This window comes from Suricata suricatta, chromosome 16, assembly GCF_006229205.1.
Source record: "Suricata suricatta isolate VVHF042 chromosome 16, meerkat_22Aug2017_6uvM2_HiC, whole genome shotgun sequence".
NCBI lineage: Eukaryota > Metazoa > Chordata > Mammalia > Carnivora > Herpestidae > Suricata > Suricata suricatta.
In genome coordinates, this window is record NC_043715.1 from 52,654,562 (window position 1) to 52,676,279 (window position 21,718).

The 21,718-nt window shown below is 52.2% G+C and overlaps 1 protein-coding gene and 1 long non-coding RNA gene across 7 annotated transcripts; one reads left to right on the top strand and one right to left on the bottom strand.

Moving 5' to 3' along the window:
- Nucleotides 1-5,986: 5,986 nt before the first annotated feature.
- On the bottom strand, nucleotides 5,987-14,244 carry SIGLEC10 (sialic acid binding Ig like lectin 10). Of its 4 annotated transcripts, XM_029925616.1 has the most exons (12): nucleotides 14,093-14,244; nucleotides 13,630-14,013; nucleotides 13,165-13,449; nucleotides 12,842-12,889; nucleotides 12,403-12,666; nucleotides 11,128-11,175; nucleotides 10,778-11,035; nucleotides 10,396-10,683; nucleotides 10,009-10,102; nucleotides 9,785-9,917; nucleotides 6,942-7,257; nucleotides 5,987-6,403 (listed from the first exon to the last, which is right to left on the bottom strand). In XM_029925616.1, exons 1-11 carry the CDS (start codon nucleotides 14,127-14,129, stop codon nucleotides 6,991-6,993), a joined length of 2,106 nt encoding a protein of 701 aa, XP_029781476.1. In that variant the 5' UTR covers nucleotides 14,130-14,244; the 3' UTR covers nucleotides 5,987-6,403; nucleotides 6,942-6,990. The 4 variants fall into 4 exon arrangements, with proteins under 4 accessions (XP_029781476.1, XP_029781475.1, XP_029781477.1 ...); XM_029925615.1 differs by lacking the exon at nucleotides 5,987-6,403 and having other exon boundaries at nucleotides 6,540-7,257; XM_029925617.1 differs by lacking the exon at nucleotides 5,987-6,403 and having other exon boundaries at nucleotides 6,540-7,257; nucleotides 9,785-9,914; nucleotides 14,093-14,243.
- On the top strand, nucleotides 11,194-14,711 carry LOC115280613. 3 transcript variants are annotated; one of them, XR_003903856.1, is made up of 5 exons: nucleotides 11,194-11,310; nucleotides 11,886-12,003; nucleotides 12,986-13,229; nucleotides 13,985-14,220; nucleotides 14,672-14,711. It is a non-coding gene; the product is annotated as an uncharacterized LOC115280613 (long non-coding RNA). The 3 variants fall into 3 exon arrangements; XR_003903855.1 differs by lacking the exon at nucleotides 11,194-11,310 and having other exon boundaries at nucleotides 11,821-12,003; XR_003903854.1 differs by lacking the exons at nucleotides 11,194-11,310; nucleotides 11,886-12,003 and having other exon boundaries at nucleotides 12,104-13,229.
- The last annotated feature ends 7,007 nt before the right edge of the window (nucleotides 14,712-21,718 follow it).

The following is a 21,718-nucleotide window of genomic DNA, read 5'->3' on the forward strand; positions in this document are numbered from 1 at the left end:
GGCCCCCCTCCCACACTACAGAGCGGAGGCGGGCTCTAGTGTCTCTAAGGGAACGTCCTTTATCCGTTTTCCAAAATTGAGAGGCGGGTTCTGCAAGTGACCAATCAACTCCTGCGTCGGGGGCAGCGAAACTTCCGATTCGTGGGGGAACTTTCGTAGCGTTACGTTTGAGCTCCGCCCACTCCGTGTTAGATGGCTGCGCGAGACAGTCATTCTCGCCTCTGATTGGCGAGTGAGCTCGCGTTGAGGCCGAGTCTCCCCATCCCGCAAATCCGCGAGCCGGCACCCTCGCTCTTTCATTGGCTAAGTTTCTGAGCGCGAACTCGGCTCGCTCTCTGATTGGTTGTCCTTTCTCAGGGTTTACTCCGGACTTTTTTGCTTTGGATATCTATGGAGTCGACTGCTATTGCTTCGGCAGGGTGGCTTCTGCTCCGTCCGGGGAGACGCAACCCAGGCCTGGAGATGCCGAGCGAAGCTTTGAGGGGAGACGGGACCCCGGGCTGAGGGAGGGAATCCCGTGCAGGCGTCTCCATGGCCCACCAGGGAGCCCCGTGGCTCATCCCCGCCTTAGGATCAGTCCATTCCTTTCACCAACCTCCAAGGGCCTCGGACAAAGTGCCAAACTGGACCTTCAGGGCCTCCCAGCCTACCGGACTCACGGATTCCCGTAAGTCCCCACTTCCATCTCCCTCCAGGGGATCCCTCCAACATGGGGGCCCTTCCAACTGCAGTGTAGGCTTCTGGGCCTCCTGGCCTTGGGGGCTTCTCTCCCTGCCGCCCCACCCTTATACCTCCCTTTCCCCCCCTACTCGTGTACCCCCCCCACCTCACTGCTTTCTTCTCAGCCCCTTCAAGGTGGAGGTGGGGGGTTGCTCATCTTTAGATTTTGACCCAAGTGTTGTACCTTCTTTCTAATCAGAATCTTTCAGGGACTCCTGGGTGGCTCAGTCAGTTAAGCAGCCGACTTCAGCTCAGGTCATGATCTCACAGTTTGAGTTTGAGCCCGGTGTGGGGCTCTGTGCTGACAGCTCAGAGCGTGGAATCTGCTTTGAGTTCTGTCTCTCTCCCTCTGCCCTTCCCCGCTCGTGCTCTGTCTCTCTCTCTCTCTCAAAAATAAACATTTTTTAAAAACTTAAAAGAGTATATGTTAAAAAAGAAAGAAAGAAAAAAAACGAGAGAGGAATCCAGGGGCTCCTGGCTGGTTCAGTCATTGCCGCATGTGACTGTGGATCTTCGGGTTTTGAGTTTGAGCCCCACCTGTTGCATATAGCGATTACTATTTTAAGTTTTTTTTTTTTTTTCTTTCTGAGAGAAACATGAGCCTGGGATGGGCAGAGAGAGAGGGAGAGAGAGAATCGTAAGCAGGCTCCATGCTGTCAGTGCGGAGCCCAACGTGGGGCTTGAACCTACGAACCGTGAGATCATGCCCTGAGCCGAAACCAAGAGTTGGGACGCTTAACCGATTGAGCCACCCAGGTGTCCTAACATGTAGAAATTACTTTTAAAAATTAAATATAAAAAGATAAACAGAGGAGTCCAGAAACCTCACTGAATCCCCGCCCCCGCGCCCCCCCCCCAGGTTCTCACATTTTTGCTCCATGAGACAACCTGTCTTTGGACACATCCAGGGTTAGCCATGAGAATTGACTTCAGCCAAGAGAAAGCTACTGCTGTGGCCACTCAGGTCAAGAGTCACTTGCCCCCATGCCCATCCCTCCTCTAGGCCCCCAAACTTTGGGCTTTAAATGGGAATGGAGAAAAGGTGTGTCCAGGATGGCTGGCCTCCCTCTCTTCTCCAAGGAGGCATGTCCCAGCTGGAACCCCTACTGGATGAAGAGGGAAGCTGAGGGAAAGGTTTAAGGCCAGGCTGAGTAGAGTATCTGAGACATCGTTAGGAGCTGAGAAAAAATATATATTCTTTTTCTTTTTTTTTTTTTAAGCAGGCTCCATGCCCAATGAAGGTCTCGAACTCATGACCCTGAGATCCAAAGTCACATGCTCTACTGACTGAGCCGGTCAGATGCCCTAATCTATCTAACTGATAGTCCCTAATCAGTTGGTTGTAGAGGGTATCTGACAAGGTGGAAAGAAGCAACTGGGCCTTCTGCCTCCAAGCCTCTCGTCACTCTTGTTTTCATTTACACAACTTTGCCTTTCCCCAGAGTCCCAGATCACACTGGCCCGGCTCCCATCAGGTCATGATTGCAGAAGTCACATATTTCAAAGCTAGTGACCCCTGGTCAAGCCTGTTGTCCCAGCCCCGCACTCTTGAAATTTTCCAAGTTAAGGCGCCTGGGTGGTTCAGTCAGTTAAGTGTCCAACTCTTGATTTCAGCTCAGGTCGTGATCACGTGGTTTGTGAGATCGGGCCCCGAGTTGGGCTCTGAGCTGACAGTGCCGAACCGGCTTGGGATTCTCTCTCTCTCTCCTGTCTGCCTGCCTCGTCCCCCTTGTGCTCTCTCAAAATAAATAAAAACTTAAAAAAAAAAAAAGATATTTCCTAGGTCACACAAACTTTGCAAGATGGCTCTTGTGGCAGGATTTGGGGGGTACATGGATGGAAATGAGACCCTCTAGCCCCCCCCTGCTCTCCCCCTCCCCCCCTTCCAAATTTGTTAAAAGCAATTCATGCTATGCGATGATCATTCATTCCAGGACCTGTCTGGGTATGAATTTCACTTCCACCATTTTGCCCAATGGCCTTAGGCAAGACCTTGTCCTTCTCTAAGCCCCGTGTCTAAAATGAGGGGATTGCATTGGGTGATCCCATGCAGAGTCCGTAATTCTCTTACTCTGTGTATACTGGCTCCTAGTGGCCAACTTGAATTCTTGCAGCTAATTCACTGTTCTAGTTCACGCAGTCCACAGCGGCCTTGGCTTGGCACACTGAAGAAGGCAAAACAAGTCTGAGTGGGTTTTCCTGGTATATCACCAGCTACCCCTAACAGCCCACTCGGGGCTCCTACGGTGACTATGGGGGAAGATCAGAGACAGCATACGAGACAGGCAGCACAGTGCTCCCCTCGCTCTGCACCTGATTCTCCAAAGCTGTTTGCACGCCCCCCTGCAGCCTGGAGCGCCGTAGCTAAGGCAGACGGGCAGCCTCATACAAGCTGAGATTTCAAATATTACAGTCGCCATTCAACCGATGTGAGATTTGGATCTCGGGAGGTAAATTCTGTTTTTCTGAAGGTTATCCACCATCCTCAAATAATCCTACTTAGATAATCAGATACTGTCTGGGTGATGGTTTACAGTTTATAAAGGACCTTCATTTACAGTCTCTATTCAGTCATCACAAGCCGCTTTTGAAGAGGGGTGTTACCGTCATTTGAATACGTGGGGAAGGGGCGCCTGGGTGGCTCAGTCGGTTAAGCCTCCGACTTCGGCTCAGGTCAGGTCTCACATTCGTGGGTTCGAGCCCCGCGTTGGGCTCTGTGCTGACAGCTAGCTCAGAGCCTGGAGCCTGCTTCCGGTTCTGTGTCTCCCTCTGTCTCTGCCCCTCCCCCCCCTCATGCTCTGTCTCTGTCTGTATCAAAAATAAATAAAACATTAAAAAAAAATTTTTTTTGAATACGTGGGGAAATAGAGGCTCTGAGAGGGCAAACCACTTGCCTACACTTATTCTGGTGGTAAGTGGTAGAATCTGGACACAAATCCTTTGTCCTTCCCATGTACTGTACCTGTCACACCTCTTTTTTCTTTTTTTTATAGTTTATGTATTTGCTTTGAGAGAGAGCACGGGCCAGAGGAAAGGAAGAAAGTTATAAGCTGTTCTTCAGTTTCCACATCTAGCCTCACGTCATCAAAGATTTTACATGCTAACTTCTTTGTAACATTTATATTAGAGAAAAGTCAGAACCTGCCTTTTAGTGGCTTAAAGGAGGAGAGAAGGTGTGATTGGACAGGAGTCCTGTCAATCACTTCATATTTGAAGCGAGGATGGAAGTAAGGCCTGTCAATCATTTCAGAAATTAAGAGAGGAGAGTCAGGGGCGCCTGGGTGGCTCAGTCAGTTAAGCCTCCAACTTCCGCCCGGGTCATGATCTGGAGGTCTGTGGTCTGACAGTTGGAGCCGCACTGGGCTCTGTGCTGACAGCTCAGAGCCTGGAGCCTGCTTCAGATTCTGTGTCTCCCTCTCTCTCTGCCTCTCTCTCTCTTTCTCTCTCTCAAAAAAAAAAGGAAATAAACAATAAAAAGAGAGAGAGAGGAGAGTCTGTCACCTCATCTCTGGAGGAAGCAGTGGCCAGAATGTGACCACGCAGCTGGCCACTGTTGATGATAGGCTTTTTGTTTTTTGTCTTTGTCTTTCTCAGCTTATGGTGGTGGGGGTGGAGAGAAGGGGTCTTTAGTCCTTAAAAGGATGAATAGAATTAGATCATTCTTGCCAGTAGTGGCTAAGAAACCAGTGCAAGAATCAGCTTATATTATTATTACTTTATTTGAGAGAGAGAGAGAGAGACAGAGAGAGAGAGAGAGAGAGCATAAGTGGCAGAGGGAGGCGGAGGGAGACAGAATCGTAAGCCAGCTCCACGCTCAGTGCGGAGCCTGACACAGCTCCATCCCCTGACCCTGAGATCATGAACCAAAATCAAGAGTCATGCTTGGGGTGCCCGGGTGGCTCAGTTGGTTGAACATCCGACTCTCAGTTTTGGCTCAGGTCATGATCTGACGGTTCGTGAGTTCGGGCCCTGCATCAGGTTCTGCACTGACAGTGCAGAGCCTGCTTGGGATTCTCTGTCTCCCTCTCAGTCTGCCCCTCCTGCACTCTCTAAGTAAACAAACTAACAAAAAAATTCGGATGCTCAACTGTTTGAGCCAGCCAGGCGCCCCTCAGCTCATTAGTACTGACGATTACCTTGGGTAGGCAAATGAAGAGGTTTCGTCAAATAATTCTGGATTCACATCTTAAAGTCCCGAACCTTTTCTGGCTGCCTTATATGAACCAGTTAATTAGGATCTGCAAGATGGAGCCTTCCTTCCCCAATCTTCAGTCGCCAAAAATTTGCTTACGAGTTTCTGTATTGAGTGGGATAATATAAGAAGCATTCAACAAAGTGCCTGCGGTAAGTGCTCAGCAGATGTCGGTCAGTGTTACAAATATTTCCACAAATCCATAGCTCTGGAATTTGAGAGGGTTTAGCTGAAGTGGGGGTCATCTGTGAACGTCCTGTTATTCTCTCAGGACGCAGAGCCTCAGGATCCCGGCCAAATCCCTTGGAAAACATGAACCTGTCCACCACCAGCCTCTTCCTCTTCGTGGAAGCTGTCACCCTTTGAAATTATATGCCTTCCCTTCTAACCCTTTCCCTGCTCATTAGCTCTTGACACCGTGGGCTACAAAGTTGGTCAGAGATGGACCCTTTATGTCTCAGTCCAGCCAAAAACTCTGGATTGTCTGCTAGGGCTCCCAGTCCTTTTTACTCAAGGGCGCCCCCTTCAGGTGGGATTGCAAAGCAGAGGGGAAAGCTGTTTTTTTAGAGCCGGGTGGAGGGTGGACACGCTCCTGGTTCCACAGATGTCTCCAGTGTGGCTTTGTTTTTATTATTATTGCTACTTATGTATTTATTTATTTTTGAAATGTATATTTATTTATTTCTGAGAGTGAAAGAGAAAGAGAGAGAGGGCGCGAGCCTTGGAAGAGGGCAGAGAGAATCCCAAGGAGGCTCCATGCTGTCGCCAAAGAGCCCCGAGCTGGGCTCAAACCCACCACCCGGGAGATCATGACCTGAGCCAAAACCAAGAGTGGGAAGCTCAACCGACTGAGCCACTCAAGCGTCCCAACCTTTTAATTTTTCTATTTCTTTATTTAGTTTAAGTTTATTCGTTTATTTTGATAGTGAGTGGGGGAGGGGCAGAGGGAGGGAGAGAGAGAATCCCAAGCCGGCTCGGAACCGCCAGCCCAGAGCCAGACGCGAGGCTCGAACTGTGAACTTCGAGATCGTGACTTGAGCTGAAATCAAGAGTCAGAGGCTCAACAGCTGAGCCCCCCGGCACCCCAAGCTTTTTTTTTTTTTTTTTAATGCAAAGACCGACATCTCTTCTGGGCTCCTCGATGTTCTGCCTGGCGAGTAGCAACCATCCCCCAAGAGAGCTTTCTATGAAGCGGTGAGGACTGTGAGTCCGGGGCAGGAGGAGGGGACGTGCTTCCCTCGGAGAAGCAGAGCAGCCTTCTCTCTTCAGCTGCAGGAGAGAGCTCACTGCGAGCTTTGCTTTTTATTCCATTTTGAGAACGTTCCTGCTCCCTGCGTTCGCTCTTCCTTAGACTCGTGGGTTGCACGGAGTGTTCGCACCCAGTCTCCACGCGGTGTCCTTGCCCCCCAGGGACTTCCTGTCCTGTCGCCCAGCTAGATATTTATGTGGCTGCTCTTGAACTCACTCTGAACATCCGCTTCTGTTCCTCTGCTGTAAAAATAAGTGGCTGAGTTTACTTTAGGTGAAGATTCTGCAAACCCTTCCTGCAGACGCCCAGACGGCAAATGTCTTGGACTCGACTCTGCCTGACATCAGCCAGAGTCCCACAGAAAAGAATGGTCGTGACTGTCTGTGATCCAATAAAACTTTATTTATGGACACTGCAATGTGAATTTCATATCCTTTCCACCTACCAAGAAACAATTTTCTTCTTTCGATTCCCCTGTCCCAACCATTTATTTTTTTAAGTTTGTTTGTTAGTATTATTTTACTAATCTGTACACCCAACGTGGGGCTCAAACTCACGACCCCTGAGATCAAGGATTGTAAGCTCTACCGTCTGAGCCGGCTGGGTGCCCCTCCCCACAACCATTTAAAATGTGGAAAACACTCTTGGATCAAAATTAGGCAGCGGGTCAAGCTTGGCCTGTGAAGTTAGCTGGCTGACCCCACAAAGATGATAGGTTAATTCCGTTTAAAGGCCGAGAGGGGCAGACAGAGAGAGAGAGAGGATGCCGGTGCTCCTCACCCTCTCCATCCCGCCTAGCCCGGGTCCCAGCCCCGCAGCTGGGAGACCGTCAGTGGAACCTGATGTCCTCATACTCCGTGCCGGTATCCTTGGACTCCCGGGTCTGCCACGGTCTGGGGCCTGAGAAGGTGAGGGCAGCGTAATGGAGCTCCTCTTGGTGATTCTGGGATTCTGAGACTTGCGTGAATGATCTGGGTCCTGGACAAGTGTGGGGAGCAGCCTGTCGCTCTTTCTGGTTTTTCTTACATTCCCCGGAGGGAGCGCCTGGAGGGGAGGCCTGGGAAGGGCTGCTTGGTGTGGCTTTCCGATTCCGAGCCTGGGGGAAGAAAGAAGCATCCTCATTCTTCCTTTCTATTGTTCCTTCTCTCCTTCCCTTCCCCCTTCCTTCCTTCTTTCTATTCTTCCTTCTCTCCTTCCTCCCTCCCCTGCTTCCTCCCTTCCTTCTTTCTTCCTTCCCTCTCTTCCCTCCTTCCTTCACTCCTTCCCTCTTGCCTCCCCCCTCACCCCTTTTTTCCTTCTATTCTTCCCTCCCTCCCCTGCCTCCCTTCCTCCTCTCTCCCCTCCTTTCTCTCTCCCCTCCTCTCTCCCCTCCTCCCTCCCTTCCTTCCTCCCTCCCTCTCTTCCTCCTTCCACTTCCTTCCTTCCTTCCTTCCACCCTTCCACAAATACTTGAGAGATTACCATGCACCAGGCACTAATTAAGGAACTAAGATTATATCCCGGGACCGGAACAAACAATGAATAAGGTCTGTGGGTTAAGCCACTCCATCTGCGGTCCTTTGCTATGGCCGCTGGGGCACACACTGGCGGACTCAAGCAGCGACACCACAGTCAGGACAACGGACCAAGGCTCACCCCGCTTGCTGTTCCTCTCCAGTCCTCATCATCCTCCTGCCCCTAACCCTGACCACTACTCCTCTGTCCTCCGTCTCTACAGGTTTATCGTTTGCAGGGTGTGATAAACGAGTCGTGCGTATGTGGCCATTTGAGATTGGCTTTTTTCCTTCTTTGTTTTTTTGTCTCTAAGGTTTTTTCCAGCCAGTAGCGTCTTTCAATCATTTGTACCTTTGGCAGGCTGAGTAGTATTCCATGGGAGTTCGTTGTACCTTTTTTTAAAAATTTATTTATTATGAGAGAGAGAGAGCAGAGGAGGGGCAGATAGAGGGAGAGCGAGAAGCCCAGGCAGGCTCCGCACTGTCAGTACAGAGCCTGACTCGGGGCTTTGAACTCACAAACTGTGAGATCATGACTGGCTGAAATCAAGAGTCGGATGCTTAACTGACTGAGCCACCCAGGCGCCCCACTTTGGGTTTTTAAAGGATACCATGCAGAGAGAAAGAGAGTAGGGGTGGGGGATGGGGGGTTGGCGAGAGCGGAAGCCGGGAGGGGGGGCACACACAGGAAGTGGCAGAGGTGGGGAGACTGGTCTGGGTGTGTTTTGGAGGGACTTGCTAATGGCTTCGTCATGGGGTGGTAGAGGAGAGAGGAGTGGAAGACGGCCCAAAGGCTTTCGGCTTGGGCAGCTGGGTGGGTGTGGTGCTCTTTGCTGAGATGGGCCGCGTGGAGGAGACGCCTAAGCAGTGGAGTTAGTCCTGAGTTCCGTCTCAGACGGGCTAAGTCCAGGACCTCTGTTAGACATCCAAACGGAGCTGCCAGGACCGTTGGATAGGAGTCTAAAGTTCAAGGCTGAGTTGGAGAGCTGTGAGTTTTGGAGTCATCAGTATATAAGTATTCTCTCCTGCAGGCGCCTGGGTAGCCCACTTGATTTCCGCTCAGGTTGTGACCTCACGGTTGGTGGGTTTGAGGTCTGCATTGGGCTCTGTGCTGACAGCATGGAGCCTGCTTGGAAGTCCACCTCCCTCTCTCTCTGCCCCTCCCGCAATTGTGTGCATGTGCATGGCTGCTCTCTCTCAAAATAAATAAGTAAACTTCAAAATTTTTTTAAAAAATGTTCTCTCCTGAAAATATCCAGCATTTCTAGAACACTTAGGTGTTGGCTACTATTCTAATTGTTTTACAGGTACAATGAGCATATTGAATACTTAGAATGATCCCAGGTGGGGGGAAAAAGCAATGATCCTAGGTAATAGGTACTACTATTTCCCCCATTTTAAATGAAGGCACAGAGAAGTTAAGAGACTTGTCCAAGAACACACAGCAATAAAACCAAGATTGCACCCAGACAAGCTGACCGCAGAGCCCTGCTCTTAATCACTAAATACACTGACTCTTGATGATATTAAGAATTATTATGTCATGGGGCGCCTGGGTGGCTCAGTCGGTTAAGCCTCCGACTTCGGCTCAGGTCAGATCTCACGTTCGTGGGTTCAAGCCCTGCGTCAGGCTCTGTGCTGACAGCTAGCTCAGAGCCTGGAGCCTGCTTCCAGTTCTGTGTCTCCTCTCTCTGCCCCTTCCCCTCTCATGCTCTGTCTCTCTCTGTATCAAAAATAAATAAAACATTAAAAAAAATAAATAAATAAATAAAAATAAAATTCTGGTAAAGGAGTCCCAGAAATAAACTTCCAATTAAAAAAAAAAAAGAATTATTATGTCATTAGTTAGAATTAGTAACATCATCGAGGTGGTAAGAAAGGGCGAGCAGCTGCATTTTGAGCAAGGGCACGATGTGTTCTCATCCTCAAACTGACTCTCAGAGGAAGCAGAGGAAGGAACAGAGACTCAGAGAAAGCCAGTGATTCGGTCAAGGTCTCACAGGACTTGAATCCAACACCCATATCTTTTCCACCTTGCTGTCCCTTGAGAAAAGGGTTGGCACAGGGCATGGGAGCGGCGAGGGTCGGAGTCTGAGCGGGGAAAGTAGAGGCAGCACCTGAGCCACTCACCGGGGGACCAGGATTGGGGACCACGTTGATGTAGTCCAAGATCGTGCTTCTCCGCGTGGGCCTGGGCTTCGGAGGGGTCCCTGCCTGGGCTGGAGTCCCTGTCGGGGTCTGTTTCTTCCTCAGAGCCTTCCTGCTGGGGAAACAAGCGGCCTGCATATGCGCCCTGGCACCTCCGGGGCCCCCAGCCCCGATCCCACACCCCATCGCTCCGGCTCCTAACTCACATGACCAGGATGAGGCAGAGGAAAAGGAGTGTCAAGATGCCCATGCCCAGAAATGTTCCGTTATAGAATGCCTTTGAGAGGAGTTCCTTCTTATCTGCACAAGGAAACAGCCAGCCACTCTGAGCCTCCCCCGTTAACGTGGGGCCTCATGCCCACCTGCCACCGGGCACTCAGGTTCCAGGGATTTTATCTGCAACCCCTTCTACCCCAGTCTCAGAAACCCTTCTGCACCCAGGCCCAGGCCACAGGTCTTCCCGTTTGGATTTCCCTCTGCATTCCCAGCCACAGGTGCCCCTTGCACCTTCCCAGCTCCTGTTCCAACCACAGGACCCTGCCCTTGCCCCCCTCAGCCTCCGCTCGTGGGGGGCCTCCAGCTGGCCCCCAGACCTGGCAGCAGCACCAGGACGGCGGCGCTCTGGGCCCCGTGCACATTCCGGGCCTCGCAGCTGAGTCTGAGGTCAGAGCCCAGCGGCCCAGTGAGGTTCAAGGAGCTGTTGGCCCAGGGCCCCGCGGAGCTGGAGTTGACGGTCAAGGAGGCGTTGCTGTGGTTCCCCTCCAGCAGCCCCTCCCCCAGCCGCCAGCGCAGGGTGGGGGCTGGCCTCGCTCGGGAGGAGCAGGTGCAGCGCAGCCCCTCGCCCTCCCAGGAGCAGGAGGGGCTGAGCAGCCGAGGCGGGTCTGCGGGGGGCGGGGGGGGGGCAAGGTCAGCGGCGCCTCCGCTCCCCAGGCCTCGGGCGTCCCCCCACCCACCCCCGGGGGTCCCCACACTCACAGACCACAGAGAGATACAGGGAGATGTTCTGGGAGCCCAGCGAATTCTGAGCTTGGCAGGTGAGGACTCCTTCATGCTCCGTTTGTATCTGAGGCAGCTCCAGGATGCTGGGGTCTGCGGGCTGGGAGGGGCTCAGAGTCTGTCCCCCCAGGGCCCAGCTCAGCCGGGCTGGGGGGTTGCTGTGGGCGACACAGAGCAGACGCAAGCTTTGGCCCTCTAGGACTGGGAGGGACTTGTAGTTCCCAAGGTTTTCCAGGACTAGGGGAAGGAAGAGGTGAATCAGAGGCTCAGCTGAGGGCACGAGGCCCTACTGCACCCGACGCCCCCAGTTCCTCTGTTCCCCTTCCTACCTGTCCTGTTTGCTTCTAGGGCCATCACTCTCAGGTTCTCTGGGGCATCTGAAACAGAGACAGGGTGCGGGCTCTGGACAGGCTGGGGGCTTCCCTCCCGGACGAGACAAAGAGCGCAGGGCGGCTGGGCATGGAATCACCCAGTGACTGATTCTCCACCGAGTGGCCCAAGGGAACAGACAGGTAAGAAAGGCTGGTCTCTATGCTTCTGATTTGTAATAAATATACAAGGGCACCTGGGTGGCTCAGTCAGTTAAGCGTCTGACTCTTGGTTTAGGCTCAGGTCGCGATCTCACGGTTTGTGAGTTCGAGCCCCACTTTGAGCTCTGTGCTGCGTGCTCTCTCTCTCTCTCTCTCTCACACACATACACTCTCTCTCTCTCTCTCAAAAGAAAGAAATAAATGCAAAAAATTAAGAAATATACACACATATATATTGGGTCTCTGTCCCATTCCTGGCACACAGAGCTCCTCAAGCCCTCGGAATTTTCTAAATGACCAGAGCGATAAAGGTGTCTCGATATTCATGACAGACCCCTTTCAAACCACACCTGGGCTGATGTCAGTGATGTGTGGAAAGCCCCTGGGGGGAGGGGGGTGCTGGTGGCCAGGGAACCAACCTCCGTGACTGAAGCTTTGGGACTTTCCATCCCCGCCCTGACTTTCAGGGAAGAGAGATGGACTGCGGGCTAATTGGGCGACAGTGGCCAAGGCTTTCGTCAGCCGCGCCTCTGAAGCCTCCATTAAAAACCCAACAGGATGGGGTTCGAAGAGCTTCCGGATGGGTGAACACATGGACGTACACGGGCAGTGGCCTTGCCCGCTCCCCATCTCTTCCATCTGCTGTGATATCCTTTTACAATAACTCCTGGCCCAGTAAGTGCAATGCTCCTCTGAGTTCTGGGCCCCATTTTCTCAAATCAATTGAATTCAAGGCGGGGGGGGGGGTGGGGGGAGGTCATGGGAAACTCCGATCTACAGCCAGTTGGCCGACTTGGCTTGTGACTGGCCTCTGAAGTGGGGGGCCCGGGGTGGGGAACCTTGTGGGACTGAGCCTTCACCTGTGGGATGTGACACGACCCCCAGGTGGACAGTGCTCAACCGAGCTGAATTGTAGAAGGCCCAGCTGGCATCAGAGAATTGCTTGGTGGTGTGGGTGGAAAGCCCACATTGGAGTGGGAATCAGAATTGTTAGCCCCCTAGGCCTGGGGTGCCAGGTCCCTTTAGAGCTCTGGGGCCCTGTCCCCAGCCCCAGCCCCTGCTGGTGGCACTCACACTGCACAGAGAGATTCAGCGTGCGGTTCTGGGAGCCAAGCCTGTTCTCCGCTCGGCAGGTGTAGCGGCCTGAATCCCCAGGCCTCACCCCGGGCAGCAGCAGGGCCAGGGGCCTCGGGCTCCAGGGGTGGGACCAAGAGAGGATTCTGTCCTCCAGGGCCCAGCTCAGGGTGGCAGGGGGCTGGCTCTCGGCAGCACAGAGCAGCTGCAGGAACTGGCCTTTCTGGGCTTCCAGATACGGACTGTTTCCCTGAGGCTGCGGGGCTGCAGAGACAGAAGCAGAGACGGGGAGAGAGAGAGAGAGAGAGAGAGAGAGAGAGAGAGAGAGAGAGAGGCTGCAGGGAGGAGCAGAGTCTCCCTTGACCTCTGTCTCCCTGACCCTCCACACTCCGCAGAGGACCAACCCCGCCTTCCTAGTCGCCAGTCCCTCAGTACCAACCTGACACCCGGGCTCGGGAAACGCTGATAACTAGGTCTTTGGGGGCATCTGCAAAAGATTGAGAGCTGGCTCAGGGGAGGAACGTGGGGTTCCTCGCAGTCAGAGGGAACCCCCTTGGGGAAAAGAAAGTGTGATATCCTCAAGACGCAGGTGACAAATCGGCGTCAGAGATGCCTGTGGCGGGGGGGAGCAGAAGGCATCCCCAAGCCCCTCCCAGGGCTGAGGCAGCGCGTGGGACTCCACACCTGCCCATCTGGATGCCCCACCGGCCACACCCCGCCGTGCCCGTCTGTGCACCCTGATGCCCTGACCACCAGACTCACAGGTGACATTAAGTTGAACAGTTGTCTCTGCGCTCACGCCCTTTCTGGAGAAGTCTACTCGGCAGGTGAGTTGGGTGCCGTGGTCCCGGGGTCTCGGTGTGAGAGAAAGCACCGAGAAGTAGGAGGATTTTGGTCCGGGCTCTTGTGGGGTGACGGCGGCCCCCATCCAGGAGAATGTAGGGGCTGGACATTCCTCAAAGGCCCAGTTAAACACACAGATGAGGGTCGCCTGGCGTCCTGAATCCAGGGTCTCTGGGACGTAGACATCTGGCTTCTGTGTCAGGGCTGGGGCAAAGAGAGGGCATGATCCAAGCCCCGGATGGGGGTGCTGCGGGGTGGGCAGGACCCCTGGTCTGCTCCTCACAGCGTGTGGGGGTGGGGAGTGGCAGGGAGGAGGAGAGTCCCCATCCCCACCCCCGCCCCCACCCCCGTCCCTGCCCAGTCCTGCTGGAGCCCGGTCCATACCTGTCACTTTCAGATTGAGTGGGCTTTCCTGAAAATTATATCGCACATAACCGCCTCTCTCCACCCGAAAGATGTACTGTCCCTTGTCCTCTGCCCGGACGTCTCTGATCAGCAGGGAGCAGCTGTAGTTCCTGGGATCCCCAGTGAGCTGGAACCGGCCCTGGGACCTGGCTTGCACTTCTCGATCCTGCTTGTTTGTGGCCACTGGCCTTCCGGTGGTCGTGTCTGTCCCGGCCAGGAACCAGTAGCCGAGGGCGGGTGTGTCCTCCGTCCAGCCGTGCGGGGGGTAGAACAGGGTGCAGGGCACATGCACACAGAGGCCCTCCTGCACTGTCACCTCCCTCTGCACTCGCAGGGAGAATCCTAGGCTCTGAGCCTGAGACCCTGAAGGAGACAGAGGCCTCACGCTGCAGGCCCAGCCCGAGTCCCCACCCAGGCCTCTTCCGGCCCCGCGGCCACTTACCGCCCCACAGCACGGCCATCAGCAGTGACAGGGCCATGTCTGCCGGAGGACGCACTTGGACCTGCCCTCAGACGGGCTTGTTCCCCAGAAGGGGAACTACCAGCTGCGGAAGCTGAACCCCAGGCCAGGTGACTGGTGTGTGTGGTGTGTGAACCCGTTCCCCGTCCTGAGCCCCACCCCCACTCGCTCCCCACCTCCACCTCACCTGCTGGGACTCTGAATCTTTCCTGGGTGCGGAGGAGGAGGCCGCCTGGTGCTTGGGATGGCAGAGCTGGCCCCTTTGGGGGTCCCCTCTGGCGGGGAGGGAGTGGAAGGTGGGTGAGGCCATGGGTCCTGGGTGGGTGCAGGGTAGGGGCTCTCCCCCTGGGTTCTAGGTGCAGAAGCAGAAGTGAAAGTGTACAGTGAACCCTTCTTCGGAGGGGGCCCCTGGGGAAGGTGGGCAGTGCAGAGGTGGGTTTGGGGGGCTGGCGCTGGGGCTTGGGGGCTGACTGGGCTTGCCAGTTAAACGTCAGAACGTCCAGCTAAAGTTGACTTTCTTATTTTCTTTTTTTTTTATGTTTTTATTTATTTTTGATACAGAGAGAGACAGAACATGAGGGGGGAGGGGCAGAGAGAGACACAGAACTGGAAGCAGGCTCCAGGCTCTGAGCTAGCTGCCAGCACAGAGCCCGACGCGGGGCTCGAACCCACGAACGTGAGATCTGACCTGAGCCGAAGTCGGAGGCTTAACCGACGTCGGAGGCTTAACCGACTGAGCCACCCAGGTGCCCCTCTTATTTTCTTTTAAGGTTTCTTACATGTTCATTTATTTTTGAGAGAGCGCAGGGGAGGGGCAGAGAGAGAGGGGGACCGAGGATCCGAAGCAGGCTCTGTGCTGACGGCAGAGATCCCATGAGAGGCTCGAAATCACAAACCATAAGACCATGACCCTAGCTGAAGCCAGACTGAGCCACCCAGGCGCCCTTAAAGTCGACTTTCAGTGAAGCAGTGAATGATTCTTTTTTTTTTTTTAGAAGTCCCAAATATCGCAATGGAACATTCTTGTACTAAAATTATTCCGTGTTCATATCTGAAATGCAAATTTTAACGGGGCACCTTGTGGTTTTATTTGCTAAATCTGGCAGCCCCAGGCTCATGTCAGTCTCCCCCCTTCCTCCTCACCGCGAGGGCTCCCTGCTTTCTGCCCCCCAGGCCCACCAGAAGCACTCACCCCCCAAGACCTTAGTCTACCTCTCAGGCTCCCCTTCTTCTGCCCTAAGATTGGACGCACTTTCTGGCAACACCTGCTGTGATAGGAACACCTTCACCCACAGTGAGCCGCAGACACGGACCTGGTGTGTGCAGGGGCCACGTGGCCTCCTGAGGACGCAGGCAAATCCTCAAGGGGACCCGGTTTGGTAAATGAAGCCTCTGAGAAACAGGAAAGCACTGAAGTGCTCATAACTGCTCCCCCTCGCCACCACCCCCTGCCGGTGCGTCGGGTAGGGTTGGAAGAACAGGCTGCCTTCTTTTTTTAATTCTTATTTTATTATTTTTTAATGTTTATTTTTGAGAGGAAGAGAGACAGAGTGCGAGCAGGGGAGGGGCAGAGAGAGAGGGAGACACAGAATCCAAAGCAGCCTCCAGGATCCAGCTGATGGCACAGAGCCCAACACGGGGCTCGAACCCACGAACTGGGAGATCATCACCTGAGCTGAAGTCAGACGCTCAACCACCTGAGCCCCCCAGGCGCCCCAGATCAGGTTACTTTCTTCCCAGGCCTCTCCCCCTGGAGCATCGCCATCATCTTCCTGCTGAGTTCTCACAAGACCATCTCTGTGTGCCTGTGTCCCGGTCTCTCCGTACAAGGACACCAGTCCTAGGGGCGCCCGGGTGGCTCAGCCAGTTGAGCATCCGACTCCTGATCTCGGCTCAGGTCATGATCTATCTCCCAGTTTGTGAGCTCAACCCCCAAGTCGGTCTCTGGGCTGGCAGCACGGAGCCTGGTTGGGATGCTCTCTCCCTCTCTCTCTGCCTCTCCCCTGCTTGCACTCTCTCTCAAAATAGATAAATAAACATTAAAAAAGAAGAAGAAGAAGGACACCAGCCTACTGGATTTGAGCTTGCTCTATGACCTCACTTTAACTGAATTACCTGTCTAAAGGCCGTATCTCCAAATACGGTCACATTTGCAGGTACGGGGGTTAAGTCTGCAGCATATGAATGGGGCAGGGGGGGCACAATCCAGCCCCTCATACCCACCTTCTTCTGCACTCTGACCCGGGTCCCCACTGCCCAACCTGGGCTTTCTCGGGGGAGAGAGCCAGGGTCGTCCCTTCTCCCAGGGAGCCTGTTGTCCGGGGATATCACAGATGGAGCTCACAGAGGAGGGGCCTCCCACAGGGAGGAGGGAGAGGGAAGGAGGGAGGCCTGGGTCCTAACACAGGCTTACCCTGATTGTGCTGCAGAGCAGGCAGTGGTATCAAAGGTAGATGGCAGGAGGGAGACAGAGATGGGTGGGTGGGGGTTAATGGATCGGGAGAGGTTGGGGAAGGGAGAGAGAGAGGTAGTTAGTTCAGGATTCTGCCCCAGGAGGATGCAGGGGTGTGGACCTGAGGACCCGAGCGATGCGTGGGCAGGATGTAGGGAAGGATCCCAGTGCAGGATGAAGAGTCCAGGTCTGGCTGTACTGGAGGCCCTGAGGGTGGTGAGGAGCCTTTATCAGGGGAAGGGGGCATCCTAGACACCCCTCACCCCCGCCCCCAACGACACACACACCAGCCTCTTCCTGTTGCTTGTCCTGCACACGACCTGTCCCAGCTGCTCTGGTGGTCTCTGCCGCAGTTCTGCAGCTGGTCCCCAGGGGGCGCTCCGTCCCCGCGGCATTGACTCACCCCTCCGGAGCCCCAGGCTCCAGGGTCTGTGTGGTTGTGGTCCTTGGAGAACTGCGGCCCTCCGGGGACTATTTCTCTGGTGCTGCACACATTTGCCCACGGGGCTCTTCCCAAAAGGCTGTTCTCAGTGAAATTATGCACCGTAATAGACCGAGTCTCTGCCAGGGAGAGCCTATTAAAGCAGTCACTAGAACCACCTCCTTCCTCCCCCCGCCCATTTATTTTATTTTATTATTTAGTGTTTATTTATTTTTGAAAGAGTGAGAGGGAGAGCGGGGTACGGGCAGAGAGAGGGAGAGAGAGAATCCCAAGCTAGATCCCTGCTGTCAAACCAAAGCCCAACATGGGGCTCAAACCTGCGTCAAACCATGAGATCCTGACCTGAGCTGAAATCAGACACTCAGTTGACTGAGCCGCACAGGTGCCCCTAACCCCCCCGCCCATTTATTTAAAGTTTATTTTTGTTTATTTTGAAAGACAGAGAGCAAGTGAGGGAGGAGCAGAGAGAGAGAGAGAGAGAGACTCGCAAGCAGGCTCTACATTGTCAACGCAGAGCCCAACTCAGGGCTCGATCTCATGAGCCAAGAGAGCGTAACCTGAGCGCAAGTCAGGAGTCAGAAGCTCCACCGACTGAGCTGCCCAGGTGCCCCGCCCCTCCAAATTTAAAATACTTCGTTCTCGGGGCGCCTGGGTGGCTTAGTCGGTTAAGCCTCCGGCTTCGGCTCAGGTCAGATCTCACGTTCGTGGGTTCGAGCCTCGCGTCAGGCTCTGTGCTGACCGCTAGCTCAGAGCCTGGAGCCTGCTTCCAGTTCTGTGTCTCCTTCTCTCTCTGCCCCTCCCCCTCTCATGCTCTGTCTCTTTCTGTATTAAAAATAAATAAAACATTAAAAAAAATAAAAAATAAATAAAAAAGTAAAATACTTCGTTCTCAAACGGAGTCCCACCCTGGGCACACTTACCGTGCGGTGGCTGCGTAAGAAAACACATTCCGATGGTCTTCGTCCAGCTGCCGTAACAGAGCGGTCACAGACCGGGTGGGGTGAGGAAGGAACACTCACTTCTCACAGTCCTGGAGGCTGGGAACCCAAGATCCAGGCCCTGGAAGATTCCGCGTCTAGAGATGGCACACTTCCTGGTTCACGGATGACCATTTTCTAGAACGCTGGGCACTGGTCCCGTCCACCAGAGCACCACCCTGAGGACCTAATCTAAAGGCACCCCCTCCTACTATGCTCACATCGGGAGTCAGGTTTGAACAAGCAGATTTTGGGGGACACAGTCTATAGCATGCGGGGTTACTCAGGTCCCACTGTCCAGGTTGGGGTTGTGTAACGTAACACACAGGTGGCCTCAGCTGGGCCTTCACCCTTTTCTCTTCAAGCCAAGATGGCATATTAAAAAGCAAGATGCTGAGGAAAAAAATTCTGCAGGTTCAGTATTTTATTATCAGACATAATTGCTACTCACTGGCATGAGGGTTTTTTTTTTTTTATGTCTTTATTATTTTACTTTGAGAGACAGAGAAAGCAAGCAGGGGAGGGGCAGAGAGAGAGGGAGACACAGAACCTGAACCAGACTCCAGGCTCTGAGCTGTCAGCACAGAGCCCCATGCGGGACTCGAACCCACAGACTGTGAGATCATGGCCTGAGCCGAAGCCAGACGCTTAACTGACTGAGCCGCCCAGATGCCCCTACTGGCATGTGTTTTGACCCTCAGTGTGAAGTAACCGTTTTCCAAAGGGAAATGCCAACTCTTCACGTGAAGAGCCAAGACTGTCGGTGATATGATCCCCATTTATTTCTCCAGCTTCCCATCGTTTTTACTCTATTATTTTCACTTTCCCCCCCTTTAATGAGGAGTAAAGTGGACCCTGCTGGCATTCACAGTCAGGCTCTGGTGTTCTATTAAATATAAATGATCACGGGCCCCTGGGGGGCTCAGTCGGTTAAGTGTCTGACTTTGGCTCAAGTCATGATCTCCAGGTTTACGAGCTCACGCCCCTGTTGGCTGTGTGCTGACAGCTCAGGGCGTGGAACCTGGTTCAGATTCTGTGCCTCTCTCCTTCTCTGTCCCTCCCCTCACCCCCCCCTCTCAAAAATAAACAAACATTAAATAAACAAATAAATAATCTCACGGGATTTCACACCCGAAGAGTCCACTCTGTGACTGGGATGGAACCAGCTAAGGACCAGAATACTCCACGGTCCTGTCTTAACACAGACAAGGACATGGTCTAAGCTATAAAATGACGGCACAGCAGCCCCCCCTCCCCTAATACAGAGTAACATGAATGACTGCAGGAATAGTTACCAAATGTAACCCTGGTCTTTGCTGCAGACTGAATGTGGTGTCTCCCCCCGCCCCCACATTCATGTGCCGGGCCCTAATCCCCAGCGCGGTGGTATTTGGAGGTGGGGCCTTTGTGAGGCGATTAGGCTGGGGGGGTGGAGTTTCCTGGAGAGATTTGTGTGCCCCTATAAAACAGACTCTAGATGGCACCCTTGCCCTTTCCGCCATGTGACGGCACGGTGAAAATCCCTCCATGAACCAAACGTGTGCTCTCACCAGACTCCGGATATGTTGGTGTCTTGGGCTTGGATTTCTCAGCCTTCAGAACTGTGAGAAATAGATTTCTGTTGTTCCTAAGCTACCCAGTGTGTATAGTGCCTTATTATAGCTTCCTGAACTAAGATACACACACACACACACACACACACACACACACACACACCCGGGAGCTCAGAGACATCACGTGGTGAGCTGCCATACAGTCATGTAACTAAAACCCTTATCGAGGTCTTAAACATTTCTGTCATTCTAGAAAATACTATTCATCATCATGCCCTTCCCTATCAATACCAGCATTCAGAGTTAGAGCCTCTGCCCCGTGGATAGGGGCCCACTTGGAAAGCCCCTAACTCCTCAACTGTGCTCACTTGCAGTTTAGCCTCTTCAACACGTAGGTGGCAGAGGACGGGAAGTGGGACGGCCTGCGCTTTCCTGGCAGGGTCTCACAGCCTTCAATTTCAGAGCTTCAGGAGAGGGAGCCTTGTGTTCATGCTTCATTTCCCTGGAATGGAGTTTCTATCGCCCTGAACTAGAATAGGGAGGGGAGTGGAACCGGCAACTTCCTTCCTAAAAGCCCAAACTGGGAATGATTGGAATGTCCATCAATTGGTGAATGCATACATGAAATGTGGTGTATATTCATATGACGTAATAATATTGCGAATAAAATGTCATTAACTACTGGCGTGTGCTCTAACATGTTTGGACCTCAAAAACCTAATGTTGGGTGCAAGATATCAGGCACAATAGACTTTATATTATGTGATTCAATGTATATGAAATATTCATAAAAATACTTCCTTAGAGACTGAAAGCAGATCAATGAGTTCCGGGAGCTGTGAAAGGAGTGGCATTGATTACAAATGGGCACCAGGGTCCTCTTTAGCTAATAAAAATGTGTGATGGTGATTACACAACTCTATAAATTTACTAAAAAGTCATTGAAATGTACACTTACAATGCATTAATTTTATGTTATGTGAGTTATATGTATACTCAATAAAACAGTTATTAAAAGTTCACAGATTAGGGGACACCTGGCTGCCTCAGTCAGCAGAGCGAGTAACTCTTAATCTTGGGGTTGTGAGTTGGGTCTAGAGATGACTTAAAAAAAATAAAAATCTTTAAAATAAATAAATAAAAACCATAAAATAGCTAAGAATAAACCTAACTGAAATGGTGAAAAATCTATACACTGAAAACTATAGAAAGCTTATGAAAGAAATCGAAGAAGACACAAAAAAGTGGAAAAATATTCCATGCTCCTGGATTGGAAGAAGAAATATTGTTAAAATGGCGATACCACCCAAAGCAGTCTACATATTCAATGCATCCGTATCAAAATAAGACCAGCATTCTTCACAGAACTAGAACAAACAATCCGAAAATTTGTATGGAGCCAGAAAAGACCCCAAATAGCCAAAGCAATCCTGAAAAACAAAATCAAAGCTGGAAGCATCACAGTCCCGGACTTCAAGCTGTATTACAAAGCTGTCATCAAGACAGGATGGTACTGGCACAAAAACAGACACTCAGGTCAATGGAACATAACAGAGAATCCAGAAATGGACAAATGTATGGCCAACTCATCTTTGACAAAGCAGGAAAGAACATCCAGGAATAAAGACAGTCTCTTCAGCAAATTGTGCTGAGAGAACTGGAAAGTGACATGCAATTAAAAAAAAAAAAGAACCTAAACCACTTTCTTACATCATACACGAAAATAAACTCAAAATGTATGGAAAACCTAAATGTAAAACAGGAAGCCATCAAAATCCTAGAGGAGAAACCAGGCAGAAACCTCTTTGACCTCAGCCACATCAACTTCTTACTCAACATGTCTCTGGAGGCAAGGGAAACAAAAGCAAAAGTGAACTACTGGGACCTCATCAAGATAAAATAACTTCTGCACCGTAAAGGAAACAATCAACAAAACTAAAATGCAGTTGATGGAATGGGAGAAGATATTTGCAAATGACATATCAGATAAAGGGTTAGTATCCAAAACCTATAGAGAATTTATCAAACTCAATACCCAAAAAACAAATAATCCAGTGAAGAAATGGACAAAAGACATGAATGGACACTTCTCTGAAGAAGACATTTAGATGGCCAACAGACACGTGAAGAAACGTTCAACATCGCTCATCATCAAGGATTTACAAATTAAAACCACAACGACAT

What these genes read in the sequence shown, in the direction of transcription:
- SIGLEC10 (XM_029925616.1), bottom strand. Translation starts at nt 14,129, where the DNA reads ATGGCCCTGTCACTGCTGATGGCCGTGCTGTGGGGCG. An exon ending in CGTCCTGGTGCTGCTGCCAG is followed by an intron (nt 10,103 to 10,395) that starts GTCTGGGGGCCA and finishes TTCCTTGTGCAG; the next exon opens with ATAAGAAGGAACTCCTCTCA. An exon ending in CTCTGCCTCATCCTGGTCAT is followed by an intron (nt 9,918 to 10,008) that starts GTGAGTTAGGAG and finishes TTGTTTCCCCAG; the next exon opens with CAGGAAGGCTCTGAGGAAGA.